At 37.6% G+C, this 25,595-nt stretch overlaps 8 protein-coding genes across 8 annotated transcripts; 5 read left to right on the forward strand and 3 right to left on the reverse strand.

Annotated features, from left to right (window-relative positions):
* Positions 1–3,406: 3,406 nt before the first annotated feature.
* On the forward strand, positions 3,407–4,598 carry LOC149942613 (uncharacterized). The gene is made up of 2 exons (XM_090179488.1): positions 3,407–3,586; positions 3,660–4,598. Exons 1-2 carry the CDS (start codon positions 3,407–3,409, stop codon positions 4,596–4,598), a joined length of 1,119 nt encoding a protein of 372 aa, XP_090035614.1.
* Positions 4,599–4,719: 121 nt separating this feature from the next.
* LOC149942614 (uncharacterized) lies at positions 4,720–5,610 on the forward strand. The gene has a single exon (XM_090179490.1). The coding sequence runs from the start codon at positions 4,720–4,722 to the stop codon at positions 5,608–5,610; it is 891 nt and encodes a 296-aa protein (XP_090035616.1).
* Positions 5,611–5,847: 237 nt separating this feature from the next.
* On the forward strand, positions 5,848–7,257 carry LOC149942615 (uncharacterized). Its single transcript, XM_090179491.1, has 3 exons — positions 5,848–6,072; positions 6,119–6,634; positions 6,691–7,257. The coding sequence occupies exons 1-3, from the start codon at positions 5,848–5,850 to the stop codon at positions 7,255–7,257; spliced, it is 1,308 nt and encodes a 435-aa protein (XP_090035617.1).
* A 158-nt stretch (positions 7,258–7,415) lies between these two features.
* LOC149942616 (uncharacterized) lies at positions 7,416–8,306 on the forward strand. Its single transcript, XM_090179492.1, has one exon. It carries the CDS (start codon positions 7,416–7,418, stop codon positions 8,304–8,306), a length of 891 nt encoding a protein of 296 aa, XP_090035618.1.
* A 1,704-nt stretch (positions 8,307–10,010) lies between these two features.
* Positions 10,011–11,204, reverse strand: LOC149942617 (sialin-like). The gene is made up of 4 exons (XM_090177310.1): positions 11,123–11,204; positions 10,851–11,002; positions 10,359–10,444; positions 10,011–10,186 (listed from the first exon to the last, which is right to left on the reverse strand). Exons 2-4 carry the CDS (start codon positions 10,978–10,980, stop codon positions 10,040–10,042), a joined length of 363 nt encoding a protein of 120 aa, XP_090033436.1. The 5' UTR covers positions 10,981–11,002; positions 11,123–11,204; the 3' UTR covers positions 10,011–10,039.
* Positions 11,205–11,213: 9 nt separating this feature from the next.
* LOC149942618 (sialin-like) lies at positions 11,214–14,443 on the reverse strand. The gene is made up of 6 exons (XM_090179493.1): positions 14,348–14,443; positions 14,052–14,285; positions 12,471–12,654; positions 12,236–12,366; positions 11,344–11,493; positions 11,214–11,285 (listed from the first exon to the last, which is right to left on the reverse strand). The coding sequence occupies exons 1-6, from the start codon at positions 14,441–14,443 to the stop codon at positions 11,214–11,216; spliced, it is 867 nt and encodes a 288-aa protein (XP_090035619.1).
* A 3,417-nt stretch (positions 14,444–17,860) lies between these two features.
* Positions 17,861–19,086, forward strand: Mic26-27 (MICOS complex subunit 26/27). Its single transcript, XM_090177589.1, has 7 exons — positions 17,861–18,041; positions 18,102–18,233; positions 18,288–18,342; positions 18,406–18,501; positions 18,574–18,720; positions 18,780–18,874; positions 18,934–19,086. The coding sequence occupies exons 1-7, from the start codon at positions 17,946–17,948 to the stop codon at positions 19,006–19,008; spliced, it is 696 nt and encodes a 231-aa protein (XP_090033715.1). The 5' UTR covers positions 17,861–17,945; the 3' UTR covers positions 19,009–19,086.
* A 27-nt stretch (positions 19,087–19,113) lies between these two features.
* Positions 19,114–25,107, reverse strand: Tace (ADAM 17-like protease Tace). The gene is given in 16 exon segments (XM_090177590.1): positions 19,114–19,966; positions 20,054–20,110; positions 20,190–20,278; positions 21,073–21,151; positions 21,217–21,332; positions 21,393–21,764; positions 21,827–21,896; positions 21,974–22,013; positions 22,111–22,189; positions 22,256–22,261; positions 22,344–22,454; positions 23,444–23,588; positions 23,738–23,932; positions 24,001–24,595; positions 24,663–24,801; positions 24,861–25,107. Coding segments are annotated over 16 exon segments (2,523 nt in total). The 5' UTR covers positions 24,943–25,107; the 3' UTR covers positions 19,114–19,618.
* Between the last annotated feature and the right edge of the window lie 488 nt (positions 25,108–25,595).

A 25,595-nucleotide genomic window follows, 5' to 3' on the forward strand; every position in this document is an offset into this window, starting at 1 on the left:
ACCGTCCGAAGCCTGGGTCTAATAGTATCGCTAGATAGCATGTGTGTAAGGCGACTTTCGATAGAGAACCTGGCAGTGCACGTAAAGTGTGTGTAAGAGGGGAGGGGATTGAAAGGCTTTTTTATGCATTGCGGGAGAGAGGGAGATGAGATGAATGAAAGGCGGTTTTTTAAGCATTTTTTATTTAATTCGGTCCAAAATGAAATTCATGGTTTCCACAACTTCAATTTCAATGACTCTACTGCCTAATTTGCCCAGACATTAAAGTAACTGGAATGAAATTGGCCATTTCGTGGAATTCATCGTCGCTGTCGAACGCTGGGTCCTCCATAAGGTTTCTCCTTTGGAAATAATGAATTATTTGTAGATCGTTACATTTGTAAATAAGTTATTTAATTATTTATTTTAGTTAGTTCTTCATATATTTTAATTAGGTATTTAATTAGTTCTTCATATATTTTAATTAGGTATTTAATTAGTTCTTCATATATTTTAATTAGGTATTTAATTAGTTCTTTATATATTTTAATTAGGTATTTAATTAGTTCTTTATATATTTTAATTAGGTATTTAATTAGTTCTTTATATATTTTAATTAGGTATTTAATTAGTTCTTTATATATTTTAATTAGGTATTTAATTAGTTCTTTATATATTTTAATTAGGTATTTAATTAGTTCTTTATATATTTTAATTAGGTATTTAATTAGTTCTTTATATATTTTAATTAGGTATTTAATTAGTTCTTTATATATTTTAATTAGGTATTTAATTAGTTCTTTATATATTTTAATTAGGTATTTAATTAGTTCTTTATATATTTTAATTAGGTATTTAATTAGTTCTTTATATATTTTAATTAGGTATTTAATTAGTTCTTTATATATTTTAATTAGGTATTTAATTAGTTCTTTATATATTTTAATTAGGTATTTAATTAGTTCTTTATATATTTTAATTAGGTATTTAATTAGTTCTTTATATATTTTAATTAGGTATTTAATTAGTTCTTTATATATTTTAATTAGGTATTTAATTAGTTCTTTATATATTTTAATTAGGTATTTAATTAGTTCTTTATATATTTTAATTAGGTATTTAATTAGTTCTTTATATATTTTAATTAGGTATTTAATTAGTTCTTTATATATTTTAATTAGGTATTTAATTAGTTCTTTATATATTTTAATTAGGTATTTAATTAGTTCTTTATATATTTTAATTAGGTATTTAATTAGTTCTTTATATATTTTAATTAGGTATTTAATTAGTTCTTTATATATTTTAATTAGGTATTTAATTAGTTCTTTATATATTTTAATTAGGTATTTAATTAGTTCTTTATATATTTTAATTAGGTATTTAATTAGTTCTTTATATATTTTAATTAGGTATTTAATTAGTTCTTTATATATTTTAATTAGGTATTTAATTAGTTCTTTATATATTTTAATTAGGTATTTAATTAGTTCTTTATATATTTTAATTAGGTATTTAATTAGTTCTTTATATATTTTAATTAGGTATTTAATTAGTTCTTTATATATTTTAATTAGGTATTTAATTAGTTCTTTATATATTTTAATTATTTATTTAATTAGTTCTTTATATATTTTAATTAGGTATTTAATTAGTTCTTTATATATTTTAATTAGGTATTTAATTAGTTCTTTATATATTTTAATTAGGTATTTAATTAGTTTTTAGGTAATTAACTACTAATTTTTTTGTTAGGGGTTGTTTGTGGCGATTGAGTAGCGAAGGTAGGATTTGTTTTGGCAGCAACGTTTTGGGGCGAGGCACGATTTGTTTTTGCTCCAACGGTTTTAACAGGCGTTGCTCCTACGGTTTTAACAGGCGTTACGTCTCACTCGCTCCGCTCAAGTCTGTGTCAAAAATACCCTTTGGGGTTTTGTGACGTCGTAGTACTCACTTTTTTCACTCGTTCTCTCTCATGGTAATCCGAAAGAAAGCACCACACAATCAACGTTGTTGAAAAACTAAGCGCCATCTTTTTTTACGTAGGTGTATATATATATATATATATCATGTTCCGCGTTAGTTATTATACCGAGGTGACGTGTACTTCCGAGGATCCCCGATGTACTGTATTTCATGGTACTTTTACCATTACGTAAATTCTGTTCAATATATTTGATGGCACTTATACTATTGGCGACATATGATGATACGTGTACTAGTGAATAAGGCTACTTGTATTATCTAAGACGCATGATGGTACTTGTACTGTTCAGGATAAGTGATTGTTGACGACTAGTAAAAAGAACAGACGTTTTTTGAATCGATTATTGTGACGTTCTTGTAAATGTTACGTTTCTAAATTAAATCAAGTGCTTCGATTGCAAGTGTTTCTAACTTAATTGTGCGAGTTTCGAGTGAGGAAGTGCTTTCTTTTATATTTGGTTTCTGTGCCCGCTATTGCAGTGCTGGAAATGGATTATTCACGGACCGAAACGTGTTTTCTTTCAAAGCTTTCGATTCTTCTGAAAAACGGGAGCTGTGCAATAAAAAATAATCTTTACGAAAAAGAACGATATGAGGAAAACTTACGAAATGGTCTTGTAACGTACGAAAGTCTCAAAAACGAACAGGCTAAAATAATACCAAGAGGAAGAGACGTTGAGATGGTGACCCAAATTTTGCAGGTTCGATTCCTGCCCGAGGTACGTGATTTTTCACCCTGAGATATGTCACGCATGCGCAGAGATTTCCTTGATTAAAAATAATTCTGATAAAATAATACTCTTGGAATATTTGTGGTAATGAAATACTTGCAGCACGCGAACCGCCACAAGAGCCTTGCAGCTCCAGCGAGTCGCCACGGGCGTCAATAACGCTAGAGCTGACGTCAATGCCAGCTCCGATGTAAATTTTGCAACATGCAGAGTCGGTGAGACGCCCAGCGATGATGTTGCCCTGTGTTGCGATTACGTAAACATAAAAAAAATAGAAAAACTCTAAAAAGGTTTTAATTTAAAAGAAATAAGCGTTAGTTAAAATTAATGTTTATTATCTTGATAAGATAAGGTCGAACTCAATACTTTTTTAATAAGCCGTATATAAACCCAGTTTCAATTGTAATATTCACTCATATTTTTCCATACAAAATGTTGTATCTTCAACGCAACTCAATGAAAGAGTTAAGAAAATAAATTTCGTTAAAAGTAATTGCCTGTCTAGTCATTTCCAACAGCTATGTCACCAGTCCACTTATGATCCAGCGAAAGACGTGACAAATTGGTGCCGAAACCCGGGAGGAACGTAACCAAGTACAAGTTCAATAGGAAGATTCACGTATTAAGATCCTTCAACGTATCCTTGCGGAGCCACTTAAGAAGAACGCAAAGTCTATTAGCTTGGACGGTGAAGATACAAGAACCAGACCATGGAGCGATTGGTGAAAGCAAGAGCAACTTTAAGGACAAGGACATACGCCATTATGAATAAGATCGATGACGAATGGAGTCAACAAGAACGGAACGAGGACCGACTACGGCAATTATTAAAGCAACTCTCAGAGAATAGGGACCAGTTGAGCTACAAAGACGAGCAACTAGAAACGCTGGTACCTGAAGACCTATTGGGGGAACGAAATCGACGAAGTAGAAAAATACAGAGAAGCGATCATTGAAAGGCAGACCACGCTAGAGAAATTCTTTCAAGACCTGGAAGAAGAGGAAGTATCCCGAAAAGAGAATATCAAGGAGAATTATGACGAAAACCAAGGTAAAATCATGGTCAACCTCCCTCGAGTAACGATACCGCAGTGTAATGGCGACCCTACGCAATGGCGAAGTTTTTGGGATCAGTTTTGCGCAGCTATTCACGGAAAAAATGGCATCGGAAACGTTACCAAGTTCGTCTACTTGAAATCCTATATGGAAGGAAAAGCTCTCAACACGATATCTGGACTTCCGCTTACAGAAGAAAACTACATCGTCGCTGTCGAACTACTGGAGAAACGATACGGACGAAAAGGAGTGGCCATCAGTAGTCATCTGGATAAAATAACCAGATTAGATCCGATCAGAAAATCCACGGACATTTCCGGGTTGAGGTCACTCTATGATACATGTGATGTCAAGGTCAAGTGTCTCGAAGCATTAGGAATTCCTCAAGCAAGTTACGGATATCTTTTTTGCCACATCGTAATTCAGCTTTTCCCTCACGATATGGCGCTGGAGTATTCAAGACAATTGGACGAGGCCGATGATGAATACGATGCAAGCGTTCTGATGGAGTACTTGAGAAAAGAAGTGGAGTGCCGAAAACGAGCTGCAGTGCTTAATAGGCCAATACGAGACCATAGTGACGACGCTAAGAAAGTAAGATTCCATTCAAGAGCTGATGTCGGGACCTCCAGATCGAGCGCATTTCCTATGAGAAGCAAAATACCCACAGCGTCGATCCTGAACGTAGCTGTAGCTGATGCAGATACCTGTTGTTATTGCAATAGCGATCACAAGCCGGAAGACTGCACGAGTGCAACGCTGGAACGGAAGATGGAGTTGCTGACCCATCAAGATAGATGTTTTCTATGTCTTAAACCGAGACATACCGCTCGATGCTGTAAATAAGAAAAAACAGATGTAAGAAATACCAAAGGCGACATCACGTATCAATATGCCGAGACATTCATGGAGAAAAACCAAGAACTTCGGAAAAAGAACTACAATCGTCTGAGAAAAATTGATATCTATGGCGGTGAGCTGTCCGATGCAAGTACTCCTTCAAACAATCGTTGTATATGCAGAAGGGATTAATGGGAAACAGCCGATACGATGTCTCTTGGATAACGGCGCTCAGAGGTCCTTCATAACTAAAGACGTAGTCGAAAGACTTCAATTGCCAATCATTGGAGAAGGTACCATCACCGTTGGAGGTTTCGGAACAGAGAAATCAACAGCATCGACCAGAAGGAAAGTCAAGGTCCTTCTACGGGGCCTGAATGATCCGACAAGTAGTATCGAGATGTCCGTATTCGAGAGCCCGAAGATCCTTGGAGCAGTTATCGGTATGCGAGATAACGATATCAGAGAAACAATGGCGAAGAGAGGTATCCAATTGGCAGACAAGTCCGAAGTAAATGGTCAACCTGTAAGAAGAGAGCTGTCTATGCTAATAGCAGGGGACTACTATTGGAAGATAGTCACCGGCGTGATTCACAGATTGACGGACTCTCTCGTCGCTTTGGAAAGTCGACTAGGATGGGCAGTTCAAGGGCCAACTCTGATGTCTTCGAACGTATTTGCTCAGGGTGTCGTCGTGATGAATTCGATAGTTGAAGAGGAAGAAGAAAAAGACGAGATGAGTCTAAAGGCGTTATGGAAGCTTGAGTCCTTAGGGATCCTGGATGAAGAATCTATATCAAGAACGGATGAAGAGTTAATCCTGAAGCATAATTCTAATATCAAGATTCAAGACGGACGATATAAAGTGAAATTACTATGGAAGGAAGATCAAGTTGAACAACTTGGAAGTAATTTCGCATTGGCCAGTCGACGCATGCAAGGCCTCGTGAAGAAATGTCAGCGAAACCCTACATTATACCAGCGCTATCAAGAAACGTTTGATGACTTCCAACAATAGGGTATCGTAGAGGAAGTCCCTCATGAGCTGATCCAGTCCGAAGAGCCGAAGTACTACATACCGCATTTTCCTGTAATACGAGAAGATAAAGAGACAACGAAGTTCCGTATCGTCTTTGACGCAGCGGCGCACGAAAAGGGATGTCCAACATTGAACTCTCTACTTAACCCTGGGCCGAACTTGAATCCCAACTTACTAGCGTTACTCATCCGTTTCCGAAAAAACAAAATAGCTCTCATGGCAGACATTGAGAAAGCGTTCTTGATGATAACGCTGGCTGTACCAGACCGAGAATTCACGAGATTTATTTGGATCAAGTCCCTACCAAAGGGAAGCGAACCCGTAAAATTCATTCACCTGCGCATGACCAGGGTCTTGTTCGGGGTCTGTTCAAGTCCATTTCACTTGGCCGCAGTATTGAAGTATCACTTCGACCGGTATAAGGACCAGTATCCTGAGACAGTAAAAGAACTCGAAAAAAGTATCTACGTGGACGATCTCATATCAGGAAAGCCGAATATTGAAGAAGCGAAGATCCAAGGACATTCTCTCACGAGCTGGAATGAATTTGAGAAAATGGACATCAAATTCTGAGGAGCTAGTAAAACACTGGAAAGACCAAGGAGTTCAAGAAGAGAAATCTTTGGTCCCGAATTTAGAAAAATCCCCGCTGCCCCTCAAGGTCCTCGGCATCTCCTGGAATTCTCAGGCAGATACTCTGGTCTTTGACGTATCAACTCTCCAAGAATTTCTGAAGACAAGAAAAAATACGAAGAGAAGTGTTTTGCAAGCGGCGGCTCGAGTCTTCGATCCCATTGGTTTCCTGTCTCCATTCTTGGTACGTGTCAAATGTCTCTTTCAAAAGCTATGGCTGGCTGGCTTGGACTGGGATTCTGAACTGCCAAGTTTTCTAACAGAGGAATGGAACTCGATGATTTACGTCATGTCTCGATCCCACGATGGTACTATCAAGATTGTGAAGAAAGAATCATCTCGAAAGAAATCCATCTATTCTGCGACACAAGTAAGCAAGCTTATGGAGCCGTGGCATACCTAAGATACGAGACAGTTACCGGAAAGATTGGAGTCAGTCTGCTTTCATCAAAAACCAGAGTCGCTCCATTAAAAGAATTAAAAATACCTCGTCTGGAGTTGATGGCAGCATTGGTTGGTTCTCGATTACTGAGTTATTTGTTGGGCGTTTTTAACGGCGAGATCACCACTTATTATTGTTGGACCGACTCCACCATCGTCGTTCAATGGATCCAAAGATTGGCTAGAGAGTGGAAACCTTTCGTAGCAAACAGGATTGCCGAAATTCACAAGTTAACAGAGCCGTCGTCTTGGGGTCACTGCGCTGGAAAGACCAATCCCGCGGATCTGCCGTCCCGAGGATGCTCCGTAAACGAACTCATGTCAAACAGAATCTGGTGGAATGGACCTCCGTGGCTTCTACAAGAAAAATGGACGTGGCCGAGAAATTCGAAGTTTTCCAACGATAATCAAGAAGTAGAAGAAGAGAGGCGAACTATTCAAATGCCCGGTCTCGTGCAAGAAAGTGAACCCGTCATGGATCTGCAAAAATACAGCTCAGTAACTCGAGTAACTTCCTGGATTCTTCGTTGGCGAAACAATACAAGGAACTAAAGAAGAACTGGTCCCCTAGCAACAGAAGAAATAGAAAATTCTCGTAAAAAATGGATACGTCAAGTCCAACAAGAGTCATTTCTAGAGGAAGTCGCGTGTTTGCTGAACAGTCAACCGTTATCAAAGAACTCAAAAATCATTGAATTTAATTCTACAAAATGGCATGCTTCGAGTCGGAGGACGTTTGCAGAACTCAAATCTCGAATATCAAGTCAAACCTTCTACCATCAAAACACAGGTTTTCCGAGCTCTTAGTAAAAGAGAGCCATTGCGCCATGATGCACGGAGGTCTAAATGCTACCTTGACGCAACTAAGGGAGAACTACTGGATACTTCAAGGTCGTCAGATGGTGAAGAGGATAATGGGAAGATGTACGGTTTGTCGGCGTTTCAGCGTCAAGGCTGGAGATCAAATTGCCGCCCCCCTGCCTTTCCAAAGAGTCAACGAGGCGCCTCCATTTGCGACAACCGGAATCGACTTCGCCGGTCCTTTAAAAACTGCAAGGCTGGAAGGTTCCAAGAAGGTCTACATCGCTCTCTTTACTTGTGGAGTAACCCGAGCCATTCACTTGGAGTTGGTGTCTGATATGAGCGCCGACAAGTTTATGATGGCTTTCCAAAGATTTGTGGCTCGAAGAGGAATTTGTTCAAACGTATATTCTGATAATGCAAAGTCCTTTAAGAAAACCGGCCGAGATCTTGAAAAACTTTACCGGAATATCGAAGAAAAGCCGTTTCAAAAACATCTGGGCCACAAGGGAATAGCATGGAGATATATCACGGAGTACGCTACCTGGTGGGGCGGTTTTTGGGAACGGCTTGTCCCCATTCGGAATAATGCAATGTCCTTCGAAGAACTAGCAACGAGTCTAACTGAAATTGAGGCAGTCGTCAAGACCGTTAACGTACAACGACACCGACCCAAACGAGCCATTCCCGTTGACTCCCTCACACTTTCTCATTGGTCAACGAGCCACTTCGTTTCCCGATCATTCCTTCAAGAGACCAGACGTCAACGCCAACGAGAGACGGCTGATTCAGCGACTTAAACATCGTCAAGCCGTTCTGAACCATTTCTGGCATCGCTGGCGCAACAACTACCTACTAGAACTTCGCTCGGCCCACACCAGCAAAGCAGTAACCAGCACCGTTCCTTTCAAGGTGAACGATGTCGTACTCTTGGGCGATGAAAAATTACCTCGACAAGTATGGCGTATCGGACGTATTACCGAAGTCTTTCCTGGACGTGATGGAAAGGTTCGAGCGTGCAGTCTAAAGGCCTTTTCACACGAGCCAACTTTTTGATCCAACTAGATGAGTCAACTTGAGTTGAGTCAACTAGTTGGCTCGTGTGAATAAAAGTTCGATGAGTTGATCCACCAAAAATGTGCGCGAGAAAAAAATGGATCACTGATCCATTTTTGCTGACTCAGCATTTTGATTTAAAAAGTTGGCTCGTGTGAAAAGGTCTTTAGGCTACCTGGTGGCGTCACAGCAAAAAGAGCCGATCAACACCTATACAACTTAGAAATCAGCGAAGTGTCATGAACAATCATTGTCCATCGGGCGGAGGATGTTGCGATTACGTAAACATAAAAAAATAGAAAAACTCTAAAAAGGTTTTAATTTAAAAGAAATAAGCGTTAGTTAAAATTAATGTTTATTATCTTGATAAGATAAGGTCGAACTCAATACTTTTTAATAAGCCGTATATAAACCCATTGAATTGGGAATAATACTGCTAGAATTACTATTACGATTTCGGTTGCCATGGTTACGCGGGACCTGTTCTGAGAAGACTGTATGAAATTCATCTTTATAATTAGGCGGTAGCGCCATCTATATTTTGTAAAGTTATATGATTCGCGCAAAAATTCAATTGCAATATAGTTGCCACCACTAGAGACAGATGCCGCCACGGTTGAACGATATAGTTGAAAACGTCTCCATATTGAACGAATTTGGTCCCGCGCCAGCCAGATTTAGTTGTACCTCTATTTATTCCCAACTCAATGTATAAACCCAGTTTCAATTGTAATATTAACTCATATTTTTCCATACAAAATATCGTATCTTCAACGCAACTCAATGAAAGAGTTAAGAAAATAAATTTCGTTAAAAGTAATTGCCTGTCTAGTCATTTCCAACAGCTATGCCACCAGTCCACTTATGATCCAGCGAAAGACGTAACCGTAGTTAAAGGAACCCAAAATGACTCCTTGCGTGTATTCGTCCCATTCTGCAAGGAAAATACGCTTTTCAATTTGGTCAAAGGTAGATGTGACATGTAGTGGATAAACTCACTGCAAAATCATAGAAATCTGTTTCATTCGCTGTACTGGTAGCTTCTTTGCACGTGCCAATGACGTTCAACTTTTGGGATTGCCGATTCTTGGTCATGGACAGAATTGAAACACAGATTCGTTGTTAGCATCATAGCAATAATTAAACGTAGAGAGCCTCATGACGTGTCATAAATATATGTTTCTCTGAGCGATTTTAAGACCTTAGACGGATTATGGCGCATAGTTTGCCAGTACAGTGGTACATGGAAACCTTTACAATAACTTTGTTTGCACCACTGCACCCATGTAACCGATACGTAGGAAAAAATATGCCATAAAACATTTTATGAAAGTACGGAAACATGCTACGCGAGTGGAAAAATATGCTAATGAAGCGAAGGTTCTTGAAAACAAATGATTTATTCGTGATTTTCAAAATCGCGTCATTATCAATTCAACGGACTTGAAAATTTCTGACATTTTAAATTGAATCAATTTCACTTAGTGTCGCTAAAATCCTTGCTTTCGTCCGCCATTCCCCAAGACTGCAATTGCGACGACCCGAAAATGCAAAACACCAGTACACCAGCAATGTTTAAAGCTGCGGCTATGGCGAAAATTATCGCCCACTGATCCATCGTTTGCTACAACGAAACAATGTGCCTTTAATGATTACATTCCAATCTGAACCTGTGCACCAAGTGCGAGTAATTTTGGTTGAAGCAATGATACGATGTTCGTAAATGACATTTAGATCACGCTGTTGATCAGCTCTAGTACACAGAATTATCCTATTACGAGTAATGTAATACTTACATTATTTTCGGTTAAGATCCCGACTACTAAGGGCGCAATTACACCTTGCATACAGAAAATGCAATTGTAGATTCCAGTTAAAGTCCCTTTAAGTATAAACGAAATATAACGGGATAATTTCGATACACAGAAGGCCTCTATTCACACTAACCAACACTTTCGCAAAACGCTGGCTCGGCCAACAAAAGCTTTTGTTCGACAAGTTTTGAAAAACGCCCGGCCGAGTCTTAATTAGCTAGAAATATTTAAATTAATTTTATGATGCATCATTTTAAGTACACAAAACAAATTAATATTAATCTCAGGCACCTTTGTTGGTGTAAATTTACATATTTTGAATGAATTGAGAGTAATTCTCTCATTGGTTAATGCGCGAAATCACGGAAATTTTGCGAGAAACGCGTGAACGAACAAACCAAGTTGCGCAAACATGATGGCTCCTGCGAATAGACCCAGAATCTATAAATATTTCAAATTACAAAAATAACCTACCCGCGAAATCAGGAGACATATCTAAAATAGCCAAACCAGGGCCCACAAACGAAATGCCGTCTAAGCCTTTGCCTAGAAAGAGCATGGCCGTCGTCAGGGGGAGATTACAGCCCGATGGAACTATGCACATTAGAAAAACTGCCGGAAGTATGCTACCTACATTTCAACGTTCGTTAGCAAGGTACGCATTGAACCTATTTAAAAGGCAACAACAGTGTAGTTTGAGCAGATTCTGCCACTTTTGTTGCCGTTTAAGATATCGATAGTCAGACCTACCGAGGGCGTAAAACACTTTCCTCGTTTTGTTGGATGTCAACAAGCTCCGTCTTATTAGAAAATCCGAAACGATTCCAGAGATAATCGTTACGATAGCTTCCAAAATTGAAGGTATGGTGGATAAATACCCATTCTGTTAAATAACTCAAATATAACACACTTCAAATTAGAACATTATATTATTCACAAAATTACAACCAGTTTTTTTTAACCTTACCGTTAATATGTCAAATCCCAATATGTTTCCTACAAACGTCGGTATGTCAACCATCAACATCATGGTACTGAAACCGCTGAAGAACGCGCTGATCAAGATGGCCCAAAAAGGTACTGATTTGAATATTTGAACCCAAGGAACGACGATGTTCTTTGATAAATAAATTACTTTTCAATACCTCAAATTTATAATATTCAATTCTATTAACCGTGCATCTACTAAACTAGATATGCCTTTGGCCAGGGGCGTAGGAACGTTCTAGAAGTTGGAGGGGGCAAAGAGAAACGAAAAAGGGTCTAAAGAATGGTTTTGAATTTTTAATTGAGTGTAGCTACTAGCCTACTCCAAGTGCATGTGTAATTGGTGGGAAAAGACTGAAAATTAAACACAGTTGTGGTTCTAAAAGCTTTATATGCGTTTAAAATGAGCATTTGAGCCTTTTTAAGATTTCAATAGACCAAAAGGTTGGAGGGGGCAATAACATTAGTTGCCCCTCCCAGCAAAATTCTAGGGAGGGGCATTGCCCCCCCTGCCCCCCCCCCCCCCTGGTTCCTACGCCCCTGCCTTTGGCACTAATCTGCAGGACACCATAAATCGTGTAAATTTGGTCTAAATAATTTAATTATTATAATAATAATAATAATAAACCGAATAAAAATGTAGAATTATTAAAATGTTATATATTCCGCGTCATAAACCGCCAAAATCACGCCATATTGCAAAAACCCACCAAAACTGCCACAATATTTTAAAAGCGCGGCAACGGTGCCCGAAAACCGTCCTAACCACCCAAAATTCCAGAACAAATCAACAAGGCAGCCAAAAAGTGCTCACAAAAAAAAACATCCGAAAATCAATTGGTGTTAAAGTAGATACTAAATTTAAGTTATACTCTGGTAGGTTTCTCTTCTCCTTGGCCGCTCAGTATGAAGTCCAATTCATTGGAAGAAATCCATCGATTTTCAGCGGGGAATTCCGAAACGAAGACAATCCAGAAAAATAACCACAAAAATCCGATTAAGCCTTCGGGTTCAGGACGATAATGTTGAAATCGAAGGAATATAAAGAAAATTAATTACATTCCAATTATTATTACGATGATGATCCATTATATTTCAAAGTCTGACCTGGTAGATAGAAAGCTGAAGGCCATCCACCGAATATGTCAGAAGCGCACAGAACTCCCGCTACCAGGGTACCCAAAACGGTGCCGACTGAAAGTCCAGAGTTTATCAGCGAAAACTGAGCAGACCGTTCGGACTTCGGGAACCATCTTGCACTAATAGTAGTCATGGCCGGATAAACTAAGCCCTAAAAAACAAGAAACAATCTGTAAAGGGGACGTGACACAAAAAGGGGTGAAAGTCTCTATTTGTTCCATGCCAAAAACGAGTATAACGATTTCAACCAATTTTGACTAAAAAAACCCATAAAATTTCCGTACTTTTTGGACGAATTAACATTAATAGATAATTGTAGTGTAAGTTCCACCAGTTTTTTTTCCTAATTTAAAATCCGCGGGTTTGAACTATAGATCGCAATCCTAGCGCCATCTATAGTTCAAACCAGGTAATCAGTGTAAGGTCAAAGAAAGCCCAACTACATCTCGGATGAGGTCCTCAAGGCGGTTCACGCGGGATTCGCCGAAGTGGTCGCTGCCACCTGCGTCATTCTTCGACGTGCCATTCGGATCTGAGAACTCGTTTCTGACATTCACTGTGCATTTTACAGCGAGTCAAGTGTGGCTCTGGTTTTGTTACAAAAGAACAAAATAATAAGTTAGGAACAAAAAGTAATTGTACCCATAGGTTAAGAAATGACTGGGCTTAACGTCAACCCCCAATCATATATAGTAGTTAATTTCTGTAATCTTTACTCTGAAGTCTAACTTCGCAATAAATTCTACGTTGCATTCAACCTGGATTCTGTTATTTTTCACTTAACTCCTACAATTCATACAGTACGGTTATCTCGAACATTATAAATTTCGATCATAACGGCGGACGAGTTCCAGTCTCGTTTAATTTATTGGCGCGGGTGTGGCGAATTTTAAGATTACTGTAGATCCCTTCTACCATTTCGGCTCGATTTTGCTTAAATTTCGCCCCAAAACCGAAACGTCGTTATACGAGACCTCCATTTTAAACAAAACATGACGGACAACAGCCGCAATACTGTATTATTGTAGTTTGTTTGTAATTCAGTATATTTAATTTGCACAACGGTCAAAAATACCTTATCGCATCATCTCGGTATTCATAACAATCTGTAATTTCTAATTTTACACTATTTTTTTTTTTAATAAACCAAAGTATAACAATTAAATATTAAATCCGAGGGGCATATTTTGGAATATTTCCATCATATTGGTTTCCTTGGTTAAAAACTAAAATTCAACCTAATCACTCAACAATTTAAGTGTCAAGCGAATGTATGATGGCGGGAGGATTATGTAGGTTTTCGAGATAATCTTTCTAAAATAAAAACCTTAGAATACTGGTGGCGATGACGGCACCTACTTTTTGGCGCGAAACCAAGTCTACTCCTATCGCCTTATGTAAAATTTCGAGGCGTTGGATTTCTCGTGGCCGTTCTTCCTAGCTCAGAAGCTCAAATATGTTTCTAATTAGTGCTATTCTAGAGAGTAGATTTCAACCAATTTTCAAAACATTTTATACTCTCTAAATATTTTAGGTACAGTACATTACTTCAGCAAAACCTTCCAGTACTCTCACGGCGATGAGAGCTTTGTAACTAAAACGAGCGGCAACGGGTGTCAACAAGGTCAACACCGCAGTAGCGGTTACTCCAAATCCGACGATGTTTTTAGAACCGATTCTTTCGGCAATGCGCCCTCCAATTAAGTTCGAGGGAACATAACCGTAGAAAAAACAGCCCAATATTACTCCTTGCGTGTACTCGTCCCAGTCAAATTCGCCTTTCTAACAAAATAAGAAATACTTTGACCACGTTTGGTTCTTGATAAACGTAAATCTTTACTTACGGCAACTTCCCGGAACATGGTGTCGTTGGACGTTCCTTTTACGCAAGTACCTACGTTTGGTGATGACGTATTTTCGGCTTTTGCTTTTTTAGCCATGGATACTATTGAAACGCTGAGATTCGCTCTTAGCATAAAAACAACGGTTAATGCCATACATCCCAAGAAACTAACAAGAAAGCGGAAATGCATAACTTTTAGACCGTAACTGGTGATTTATCTCATTACTCTATGACGATTAAACCGCAACATGTAAAGTGGTACGGTACGGGTGACAAACTACATCGCGCAATGCCACCTGGTAGAAACTCGAATTAGACGTATAGCAACAAAACAAAAGTACGCTCGCTACGGTGAAAAAAAATGTGCGTGTTCGTGTTTTTTATTCCTAAGAATGTACCTGACGCAAGTGATTTTATTCATTGCTTTCAAAATAGTTGATGTTATTTCAGTGGACTTGGAATATTTCAGTGGACTTGGAATATTTCAGTGGACTTAGAATATTTACTCGAAAATTTACTCGTTAATTTATCGGTAAACACTTAGTTTTCGTCAGACACACCCCCTAGGCGGACGAAAAATAAACATTTATTTACGCTCTATTTTAGGCCGTTGGTCGCTCTGTGTAAACTCAATGGTGTAAACGTACACTGATGAGAGTCACAGCCCTTCAATCGGATATTTGAAAGAATTTTTGTGCTTAGATTCTTCCCACTGAAAGGTTTTTTTAAACGTTTGTAATTTCCTAAATTTCGAAATTTCAGAGACAAAAAGTAAAAAATTAAAGGATTTGTACAGCGTGAAAACAGGTTTTTGCCTTAAAATAAACAAAATACCGTCAGATACGAAGCGAGTGTTTAAAATACTCAATTTTATCATTTACACTGTTAGAGATACAGTGTCCATGATTTTATGTTCAGATTCCATAATGAGTCTTTATTTCGACGAAGTTAGTTTTTGAAAACATTTAAATTTTTAAAACGATTTGGCTCAAAGGGAAAATTAGCTGGTGACGAAGATTTCTCGCTGTGGTAACATGTAAGTTAGAAACAGCGCTATGTTGGTTTTCCCCTTCTGTAAACTGCAACCTTGAACCTCTTCGTGGTGGAAGGGAGTAACAGGTGGGGAGGCAACTTCCCACGTTGCCCAATCAAGGCTCTGCTTCTTCCTTAGGCCAAGGTGCGAGTGATCGTGCTAAAGGCTGAGTGGTACCAGGGAAGCGAAAATACGGTATCGTTAACGATCCCCTCGGGGTACCAGGCGACACCCCGTTGTATTTTAGTCTTCCGCTCGGACAGAGGATTAAGGACAGTGATCTTCTACTTTCCTCTTTACTCGTGGGATCTTCATGTATTCCAATAAAAACCATCGGGCAAGGGTCTGTCTTTGAAAGCACCCGGCTCCAGCCAGGGGAAAGGTGTATCTAGATCAGGATACTACCCTCCCTTCAACAAGTTCAGGTCGTGGGTTAGTCTTGGAAGATACCGAGCCCATGTTGCTAGGGTCTGCCTCCAGCAGTACCCAGCATCAGTAGCAAGGGTCTACCAAAGACAACACTCAGACTGAGGAAAGCAAGATGAGCGCTTCCAATACTCGTACTCGCAAGAGGAAGTTGGCAGAAGACTCTGCAAAGGGTAACTCCTCTTCAAACAAGAGATCAAGGGAGTCAGACCACGACTCACCGAGCTCTCAACAACTGGCTGCCAAAAGGTCTAAATCACAGACCTTCAGTGAAGCTGTGGGTTCGATGTGGATGGCCATCACAAAAGATGGTTTTCCCTCGAATTGCTTAACCGAAGAAGAAATGGGAACCATCCAACGTGGAGTTCTGGAGAGGATAGATGGGATACCCTCGGGGAACCCTCTTCCTCGATTCTGGCAATTTCAGCTGAATGGGGGTGCCCTGGTTTACCTGTGCAAAGATCACGTTTGCTGTGGTGCCTGGTTGTGGATGAACTATTGGTGAAGCTAAACAGGGATGGGTGACGTTGCTTCGGCTATGCTGACGATATCGCCATCATCTTCATGGGAAAGTTCCCCAACACTATTAGCGATTTAGTGAGAAGGGCTCTTGCATCAGTGGAAAGCTGGTGCAGGGAAGTTGATCTTACGGTAAATTCTAATAAAACGGTTCTTGTTCCTTTTACTCGTATAAATGGATGCAAAACTCTTTTAATGATATCTCCTTATTTGGGACTATCTTGAGCGAACGCACCGAGGTGAAGTACCTTGGTGTTATTCTAGACAGCAAACTAACGTGGAAGCCTCACCCTGACTCTATAGTTAAGAAGGCTAAGATGTTACTTAGGTGCACCAGAAGTGCAGTTAGCAGGTCATGGGGGCTTAGCCCTAAAGTGGTTTACTGGCTGTACACCATGATCATCAGACCATTGCTCTCTTATGCTGCAGTGGTCTGGTGGCCTAGAGTTCGAATTAAGACTGTGCAGAGTGATCTGATCACCCTACAAAGGCTGGCTTGTGTAAGCATCACAGGAGCTATGAGAACAGCCCCATGTGTTTCTCTAGAAATTCTCCTGAACATTCTTCCTCTTCATCTTTTCATAGAGGAAGCTGCTGCTATGGGAGCCTTTAGGCTCAACCAGAATGGTTGGTGGAGGGCAAATATTTGGGATAATAGGCACACCAAGATTTACTGGTAAATTTCAAGTCAGTTACCTGTCTTCCTAATGGGTTCTGATATTATGGCTACTAAATTACATTTTAGTAAGCCTTTCAATACCTATTTTCCAAGCCGTAAGGAGTGATCTAATCACAAACCCTCGGGGCCAGAGGAGAAATCGTCTGGTTTACCGATGGGTCTAAGACCCACTCTGGCTCATGTTCGGGAATGTATTTTCTTACTAGCAATCTCGGCTTCTTTGAAAGCCTTGGTGTTTATGCTAGTGTTTTTCAGGCGTAAATTGCCACTATCTGCTTCTATGTTGACTTTTGTCTTAAAAAGAAGTTTCATGGCAAGGTTATCCAAATTTATTCGGATAGTCAAGCGGCCCTCAAGGCTATCAACCAGTTTCAGGTCTCTTCAAAACTGGTTTATAGCTGTTTGAATCTCCTCTCGGAGCTAGGCACCAACAATAAAGTTCAGTCAATGAGGTTTATAGCCCTTTACCAATCCAAATCAGACTTACCGAGTGTGTAAAACAATTTTATTTGGTGATAACCGACCCGGGAGCTTCCAAAAGATACGCTAGGTACACAACCGTTCTATGATGTAATAAAACTCTAACATTTACAATCAGCCTAGCTTTACAGTTAAATGTGATATGTATGAATATTGCGCCCCAAATTAGAAAAATGTCCGAAACACTGAGATTCGTTCTTTTCATAAATAACTAATTTGTTATATCGTAACTGGCGATTTCTTCCACATTGTCTGATTTTTAATGACATGCTAGTGCTTTTAAAGGCCATCTGTTTTCGTTTGATTTATTCACCGGAAAAAAGACCTTGGTAAAGCGCGGTTTGAAATTGGCGCTGTTTAGGGCCATATGATAGGTGGCGGGCATTACGGAATAGCAAAGGGACCCGGTTTTTTAGTGACTTTAGACTTTAGTCATAACTTCATAAGTAAATTTAATTCAACATGGCATCTGAAACAAAATCGGATGCTAATCCACCACCAAGTGAGACCCCTAAGAAAAAAAGTTGTTGCCACAAGAAGATCTTTAAAGCTACTGCGGTATAAATTTACCTTTATTTGTTAAATTTGGAAAAACAATTACTAATCAAAATCTTACAGCTACCACTTTATGATGCTCATAAAAAAGAACATCAAAATCAATATGAAGTTGTTAAGAGTGAACCCAGTTTACTAGAATCTTACATTTCTGTTGGAAGGAAGGGAATTGAACAATTTGCGGGCCCTGTTGAAGTATTTCTTTGTCTTTTTAACTCTGTATCAGCTGTTTAAATTGTGTTTTCATAGAATGCTAAGGAACGAGTTATTAATATATACGAAACTGGGGTTGCCCATACTAAATGTAATTATTGTAAAAGCATTAACTGAAAATACTGTAATACTAAATACTAAGTAACCATTTCAGCATCTTACGCTTATATTACTGATGATAAGAGTATGATTCCTAGAGTTGGAGCTATAACTGTGGGTGGTCTGACAGGTCTATTAATTGCAGCCAGAAGTATGTTTAATTATGTTCATTGAAAAGGAATCCTAAAAGTAACTCAATTTTTATTTTCTTCATATTTTTAAGAGGGCTTTATTAAGAAGACATTTTACGGAACAACGGGAGCTTTAATCGTAGCTGCAGTTTGCTATCCCAAAGAAGCCAAAGAAATTTCTTCAAATGTTTACGATAAAATTAGAACTGATGGTTTCAAAGTTGTTAAAGATCAAACTGGTAGGTAATTTTTCCATTTATATAAGTGATTCCCATTTCTATTAAAAATTTCATAATAGGATATGACTTAAATGAAGTATTTAAGTGGGATTTACCTAAAGTTCCAGAAATTCCCGATTTCTCATCCTTATTGGGCAAACTAGGCCAACAAACGGTAATTTTACACTCAAGTAACTTGGGTTTTAAATTAAATATCCTTAATCTTCTTTAAAGAAACCTAAAGTGGATGGCGATCATGGGCAAAGTAACCCTGCTGATAAAGATTTATACACAACCAGGGGAAAATGAAACCCAAATTATAATTGTATAGTATTATATGCTTAGACTTTTGATTAGATAATAAATTGTCTCAAAATTCTGTTTAAAGACTTGCTTTAATCCATATAAATCACAAAATTATAGAAAAAATTGACTAGTTGTTTTTTGTTTCCTCATAATTGTAAGTAATCACGTCACTTTAGTTACAAGATTTGATAAATTAAAGTCTTTAAGTAGAAAGTTCCCATTGTCAAATTTTCTTTCCATTAATGCACGTAAAATCGCATTCATCGCGGAGAATGCATGTATTCCCTATTTTCCATCCCGGAATTTAATTTTTCAAAACACCGTTAATATTTTTAAAACTGTGTTTTAAAAAATACCTTTTTAGAATTAGTAAACGTGTTAAAAAATTGACAATGGGTGCGTAATAGTAAAAAAAACTAATGATAAACTAATACTGGATGATTATAGTTTAATGATAAATTAATACTCTATGATAAAAGTTATAATGAAACGTAGTTGATGTAAACTGAATTATTTGGCTAAGTTCAAATGAAAATGAAATTAATAATCAGCCACCAATTTGATAGTGGACTATGTTGAAACGAAAGTTTTTTGTCGATGATGGGGAGATGATTTAAAGGGCTGTAAAGGTTTCCATTAGAGGGGTTCTCTGTCTCCTACCACGTATTTCTACGGAATTTTGAGGGGTACCTCCTCTATGCATGGGACTATTATAACGGTGAGGTTTATGGTAGAAATCCGATTCGCTGTGAGAATAGCTACGGTTTTCGCCTAACCCTTGCCCTAGTCTATCAAAAGTGGGGCTATCATATCGCCTTTCCGGATAAACTCTATAATTATCCGGAGGTAAATTCCCTCTCAAAGACATGGATCCCCTGTGAGAATTGTTGTCCATGCTACGGCTAGCTATGCGAATAATCCTCGTAGAACCATCAGTAGGCGGTCTGAATGGTACTACATTCTAGGGTAGGGAATGGGATAACGGAACAAACCCTTAAATTAATAGTAATTCCCATACAACGCAAATTTTTATCTGATCCATACACACCTGTTTCCTAGGTTTTCTTTTCATGGCATCTTCATATTCACGTTTCCTTTTTCTATCCTGAACATTCCAAAAGCAAAATAAATGCATTAAACAATGAATAATTATATTTAGTGGAGATTAAAGAACCCTTCCTTACCACAAAGCTGATGATACAGCTAATGGGAATCCACACAATAAGAGAAATACAAATCACAGTTCCGACGATATTGTCGTGAAGGAATTTCACTATAATTGTTTTATTTTTAGATCAAGTATAAAGATGTCACCGATATTAAAGTACACACTATCGCCCCATTGTATTAAATATATTTTAAATGTTAAATTTGAAAAAGATTCTATCATCTTGTTCATTAACTAAACAAATCTAAGAGGATATTTATTGAAAATAAATTTTTCGAGTTATCTGGTTTTAGAAATAAGGTAGCGAAACGCAAATGTTTTTTGGAATTAGATGGCGTCTTTATCAATTAGTACAAAATTAAAATATCACAATACTGTTGTAACAGATGGACTTTTCTCATCCTTAGTTAACAGCAGAGCTAAGCCTGAGGGAAGTGTGGTAACATGCTTTACCCACTTGACAACCTGCCACATCCTATTTTCCTACTTTATCCTAAATTATATTTGATATAACTGTAAATTACGCGGGCTATGAGGCTCCGAAAATTGGCTATAAATCTGACTTGAAAATTAAAATTCTTATTGCAAACAATAACGTAGTTCGGAAATGATCAGTACTAACTAAAAGTATAATTTTCAACCAAGCCGGTCTTAATTTATAAAAAGTATGTAGATTTCAAGTCGATTATCGCCTTATAGCACTAAAATTGGCAAATGATCAACTTATGGGATCTCCAAAATTCTTAACGGGCTACCGAGGGCATGATATTTCCATTCGATTGATATCACTGGCACTCTTAAGTCTAATTTTTGGAGAGTTATGTGGAATACGGCCCAGTACACACAAATCCCTTAGAATTGTGTAATAAACCAATAAAAAGTTCCGGAATGATACTTACTAACGCTATTTATGTTTATGTCCTCGATAATATCCCAGAACCTCTCCACAATATCTTGTACGGTTTTCTTGCATTCACCCTTACAAATTTTAAAATAAAAAAGGTTAAACGTAACAATTATCAATAAATCAAACTTACGAATACCTTTTCACAATAGCCATGAATGCAAGGGGTCCCGTCTCTTAATATTTCCACTGGCTCAATCGGACTGCATGTTGTGTTTGGAGAAGGTCTGCAACATCTTTTACACGCATCCTCCTCTGAATAGTAAAATATTTATTTCTTCACATGAAGTAATGAAGACATAAACAACAACGTACCTTTATCACACATACACGAGAAGAGACCTAAAGTTTCGCAAAATGGTACGCATTCTCCACCTTTGCATTTTCCCCTGTCTAAGCAAGGAGTCTGATCTGCCTGTGGTGGAGAAGGCGGACATTCTGCCATTTCTCCATTACAAAATGCCTCTCTTTTGCAAGTAGTTCTTTGGCCTTCACGACAGATTATTCCGGCACTCACTAACTGGCATCCCTTACAACAGGGTGAATTTCTGTCGCTGCAAATTGCTCCAACACGTAAATGACAAGAAACATTGCAGCAGGGATCGTGATCTTCGCTACCAATTAATCCCGCATCACACTGCTCTCCCTCTTCCACCAGGGAGTTACCGCAGAATGACTCTTCCGGTTCTAAGAGTACGAATAAATTTATATTGAATGTTCTTTAATCACAGGGTGCTTATGAATCTTACTGGAAAAGCAACGACTAGCCTTTGCCAACAAAACAGCTCTAATTGAACGAATACTACATGGGGAAAACCTCTGAAAAGGAAATAAATCAAAGTTATTAAATATTAAACTATCACGACTACTATAAACAGAAAATTTAAAGGTTTTACCTTGTTATTGGGATCATAACCACTAACGGAATAAGTGTACCTAAAAAATAGTGTTATAAGAAGTTCATAAGTACAACCTAGTTCAAATACAGATTACAAATTAAGACCACACCCAGGACAAACACCAAATTGCATACATTAAGTAGGAGCCTCCTCCTCTAGATTCAGGTGAACATTCTTCAATATCAGCATCATGCTCGCTTCCCCAATTATGCCCTGATCAAGTACTGCGTTAATTTATAAAAACTAAAAAATTCAAATATTGAAAAAGAACATGCTTACCAAATTCTGTATAATGGCAAAATACATGTTAAAAATGAGAGTTAAATGACAGAATACAGGTTTAAACTTTCTTAAATATATATATTACCATGAGCGGTAACTAAATCAGCTTCTCTTGTAATAACAGGCTGGCCATAATGGTTTCTCGAAGTGCTCAAGCCACTATTCAGATACAAGGTGTAACCATTTTTTACATATCCTAAAATAGAATGATAATTCAAAATCTCACAAATAGAAAAGGGAAAACAATTAAACGTTAATTTTGAGAGGGTTTAAGTGCAGTGCTAGCAAACTAGAAACCATGCTTATTTCAAAATAAAACAATGATAAGGAAATAAAATTAGGTAAGAACAACTTCAAAGACAATATGTTACAGGGAAATAAAGCGTTTTACATTTCAAAAATGATTAATGCCTAAAATAGGCTGAATAATTAAAATTTGAAACAAATATTTACGATATTAAAACACCTATTCAGCATTTGGGTAAAGAAAAGTACCTGGGCTGCAAATTCCACCCACAGAGTTACGTCTCGGAGAGCCAACGTAAGCCAAACCCAGGATGCCCCCTTCAAATTTTTGGTCAGTAAATAGGTGGGCTAGACAGAACCATCGGTGATTCGTGTTACGAGAAAACACCTGATGTAAAGGGTCAGGAAATAAAAAGAGAGAAACAGAAGTAGAGGAAGCCAATAAGCGTAAGGGCATATTTAGCACAAGATCACAATTTAGGCCTAGTTATTCTTACTATTCTTAAAATGTTTACTACTGATATCATAGTAGAGCCAAAAATTAAAGGTGAAAAACCTTCTTGGGATGTCTTGAAAATAAGGTTGGTTTACTGATGAAAAACCAATTCAGTAGTGTTTCGCAAGTACCAGGCAATAATTTGAGATGTTAAAAATTAAAAACCATACTCCCAAGATTGCTTTTCGCACATAATCAATAGCACCGAAAAACTTTACCCAATCAATTAGCTACAGCAGTCCTCCCCAGGGTAGAGAGGATTTTGGTGATCTCATTGGATCACAACATTGTTATTTGACTAGGTTAAAATTATTAACTATCATAAGCCCTAAGAGGCTACGACAAAGCTGCGAAGCAATACAGCTACTGACAATTATTTTATGTCAGTTAGGGTTTTTGTCAGTAAGGGACTTAATAGGGAATATCCATTACAAAAACAGTACCGACTGCACTGCATATGCCCCCAGGCCTTAGACGGTCTGTGGAGGCAATGTAACCCAATCCTAAAACACTGCTGTCTGACTCAAAACTTTGATGAGTAAACAGGTGACAAAGACAACGATAAGGATTGCAATTTCTTGAGAAGACCTGAAATCAGTGACAGTGATTTTAACTCCTTTAAAAAATGTGAAAAAAATTAAGTAATTTAGCCCAATTTAAGTCGTTGAGTGAGTCAGGAACTTAATCTTCTTAAAATGTAAATATACCATTTCAGAATTTAATTAACGAGTTCTTACTTCCAAAAGATCTCTCACATTCCAAGTAGCTCTGGCCATATTGTAATGAACTTCTCCATTTTCCACAGGTGTTGGTTCATTGTGGACATTTACTTCCTGAATAACAAATCCCATTCCACGAAAACCGCTCTGTTTATCACTTTCTCTCCACTCTGTTTCTAAGAATATTTTGTTAACTCTATCTACCAGGGAAATCTAAATTAATAAGGCAGTCAATATCTTTGAGGCAAAATGGTATAATAATAAAGAAAAGAAAATCATACCAAAAAATTTATAGTGCCTTTGGAATTTCTTCCACCCATATTCTCGTAAAATCTGTAATCCGCCACCAAGAGTAAGGAGCACCTTGTTTGAGTGGGTTCCCATAGATTATAGGACTCAACAGTTTGTCTACTTTGTCTGCTTTTATCCTCTGGTATTGAATCTGTGGTATTCGCATCTTCTTTTACAAACCCGCAAAAACTAGGTCTACAATTAATTAATAAATATTAGTCTCCTTCTAGGGACTGAAGCCAAAATGTTCAATCCTTATACTTTGGATGCTTGGTATTATGACTCCAGGTATTCTTGGCATCGGATCCTCTGTAGACTATCATGCTAGCATTACTATCTTCTGGCAAATGCCTCCAAGAAGGTTCTATGATATAAAGATCTTCGGGAGTTCTTATGGAAGCGGTCAAAACTCCTTCCTCAATGTGAGCGCTAACATCAGAATCTTTTTCCCCAAAAACTCTTCCCTCAAAAAATAACTCCTTGTCAACCCAAACAGGCCGCTTTTGACCAGATGCATCTACTGTGTAAGCTTTAAAATGAGATGACAATAGCCCCTTTGAGGGGTTTAAAATCAAACGAAATTGCCTAAAAAAAAGATTTTACATTGGATAAATAAATTGTATGGAAGGAAATAAGGAATAAGTTTTAATACCTTCCTAAAGCCCGAAATGAAACTTCCTTAATAGTATTGAATCTGTGAGTACTCTGTTGAATTCCTCTTTTAGTTACTGAATGACTAATGTCCTTTGCTTTTAAGGTTTCAAAATATTTAAGTCCAGGAATTATAGATGCTAAAAATATTTTTAAATTATGACATTTTATAGTTTCAATATTACGTTAATAATATTACCTTCAAACGTCAAAATTTGGGCTAAAAAAAATAAAAATAAAAAGGCAAGGCTTAGGCCTTGACCAAAATTATAAGTCTCCATAATTGAATTAAAGCATTTAAAAAGGGTAACTTAACAACTAACTAACTGCGTCATACTTAATTAAAAGTGTGTCTTCTAAAATTAATTCATAAAACTTTCAATACTAATTATTAAAAATATTTTTTTCACAACCGTAACTAACGGTGCTCTGGAAGCGTTCCTCATGACGAAATTCAAGCCTGTTGCCAAGTCAAAATTTCAATCTTCCGCCCAATCAAAACCTAAATGAGCCCAAAAATCCGCCCAAAATAAAAATCGCTTTTTTAAAGTAGCCCAAATTTGAGTCCTAAATTTATCGTATTTTATAGGTAAAAAAAAACCAAAATATCAAAAATTGTTTATTTATTTATTTATTTATTTATTTATTTATTTACAGAAAAATATCTACCAAGCCAGCAAGGCTTTTGTGTAGATTTCAAATACATATGCGTGAAACAGATACAATAGGATAAACTATACAGAAGGTGAGATCATAACGCGCGGTTAAAATGCTCATTTAAAAGTGCACTTTAACTTGAACTGCGCAAGTTATTTACAATAGTTTACGAAATCATTCGTAAATGGTTACATTTAAACGTTTAATGAGTTTTTCGGGTGGTATAAATTCAGATGGTTTTATCTGTAATCTCGATAAACCAAATCTTATGTACAAG

Source organism: Leiobunum rupestre, chromosome 6 (assembly GCF_980474605.1).
Source record: "Leiobunum rupestre chromosome 6, qqLeiRupe1.1.hap1, whole genome shotgun sequence".
NCBI lineage: Eukaryota > Metazoa > Arthropoda > Arachnida > Opiliones > Sclerosomatidae > Leiobunum > Leiobunum rupestre.

What these genes read in the sequence shown, in the direction of transcription:
- Mic26-27 (XM_090177589.1), top strand. Translation starts at nt 17,946, where the DNA reads ATGGCATCTGAAACAAAATCGGATGCTAATCCACCACCAAGTGAGACC. An exon ending in TCTATTAATTGCAGCCAGAA is followed by an intron (nt 18,502 to 18,573) that starts GTATGTTTAATT and finishes CATATTTTTAAG; the next exon opens with AGGGCTTTATTAAGAAGACA. An exon ending in AGTTGTTAAAGATCAAACTG is followed by an intron (nt 18,721 to 18,779) that starts GTAGGTAATTTT and finishes ATTTCATAATAG; the next exon opens with GATATGACTTAAATGAAGTA.
- LOC149942614 (XM_090179490.1), top strand. Translation starts at nt 4,720, where the DNA reads ATGGCGGTGAGCTGTCCGATGCAAGTACTCCTTCAAACAATCGTTGTA.
- LOC149942617 (XM_090177310.1), bottom strand. Translation starts at nt 10,980, where the DNA reads ATGTGCATAGTTCCATCGGGCTGTAATCTCCCCCTGACGACGGCCATG. An exon ending in TATGTCTCCTGATTTCGCGG is followed by an intron (nt 10,445 to 10,850) that starts GTAGGTTATTTT and finishes TTATACTTAAAG; the next exon opens with GGACTTTAACTGGAATCTAC. An exon ending in GGATCTTAACCGAAAATAAT is followed by an intron (nt 10,187 to 10,358) that starts GTAAGTATTACA and finishes GTTTCGTTGTAG; the next exon opens with CAAACGATGGATCAGTGGGC.
- LOC149942618 (XM_090179493.1), bottom strand. Translation starts at nt 14,443, where the DNA reads ATGGCTAAAAAAGCAAAAGCCGAAAATACGTCATCACCAAACGTAGGT. An exon ending in CCATGTTCCGGGAAGTTGCC is followed by an intron (nt 14,286 to 14,347) that starts GTAAGTAAAGAT and finishes TTATTTTGTTAG; the next exon opens with AAAGGCGAATTTGACTGGGA. An exon ending in TACTGGAAGGTTTTGCTGAA is followed by an intron (nt 12,655 to 14,051) that starts GTAATGTACTGT and finishes CTTGTTTTTTAG; the next exon opens with GGCTTAGTTTATCCGGCCAT.
- LOC149942616 (XM_090179492.1), top strand. Translation starts at nt 7,416, where the DNA reads ATGGCATGCTTCGAGTCGGAGGACGTTTGCAGAACTCAAATCTCGAAT.
- LOC149942613 (XM_090179488.1), top strand. Translation starts at nt 3,407, where the DNA reads ATGGAGCGATTGGTGAAAGCAAGAGCAACTTTAAGGACAAGGACATAC. An exon ending in ACGAGCAACTAGAAACGCTG is followed by an intron (nt 3,587 to 3,659) that starts GTACCTGAAGAC and finishes ATTGAAAGGCAG; the next exon opens with ACCACGCTAGAGAAATTCTT.
- LOC149942615 (XM_090179491.1), top strand. Translation starts at nt 5,848, where the DNA reads ATGGCAGACATTGAGAAAGCGTTCTTGATGATAACGCTGGCTGTACCA. An exon ending in AGGACCAGTATCCTGAGACA is followed by an intron (nt 6,073 to 6,118) that starts GTAAAAGAACTC and finishes ATCTCATATCAG; the next exon opens with GAAAGCCGAATATTGAAGAA. An exon ending in CCATCTATTCTGCGACACAA is followed by an intron (nt 6,635 to 6,690) that starts GTAAGCAAGCTT and finishes GTTACCGGAAAG; the next exon opens with ATTGGAGTCAGTCTGCTTTC.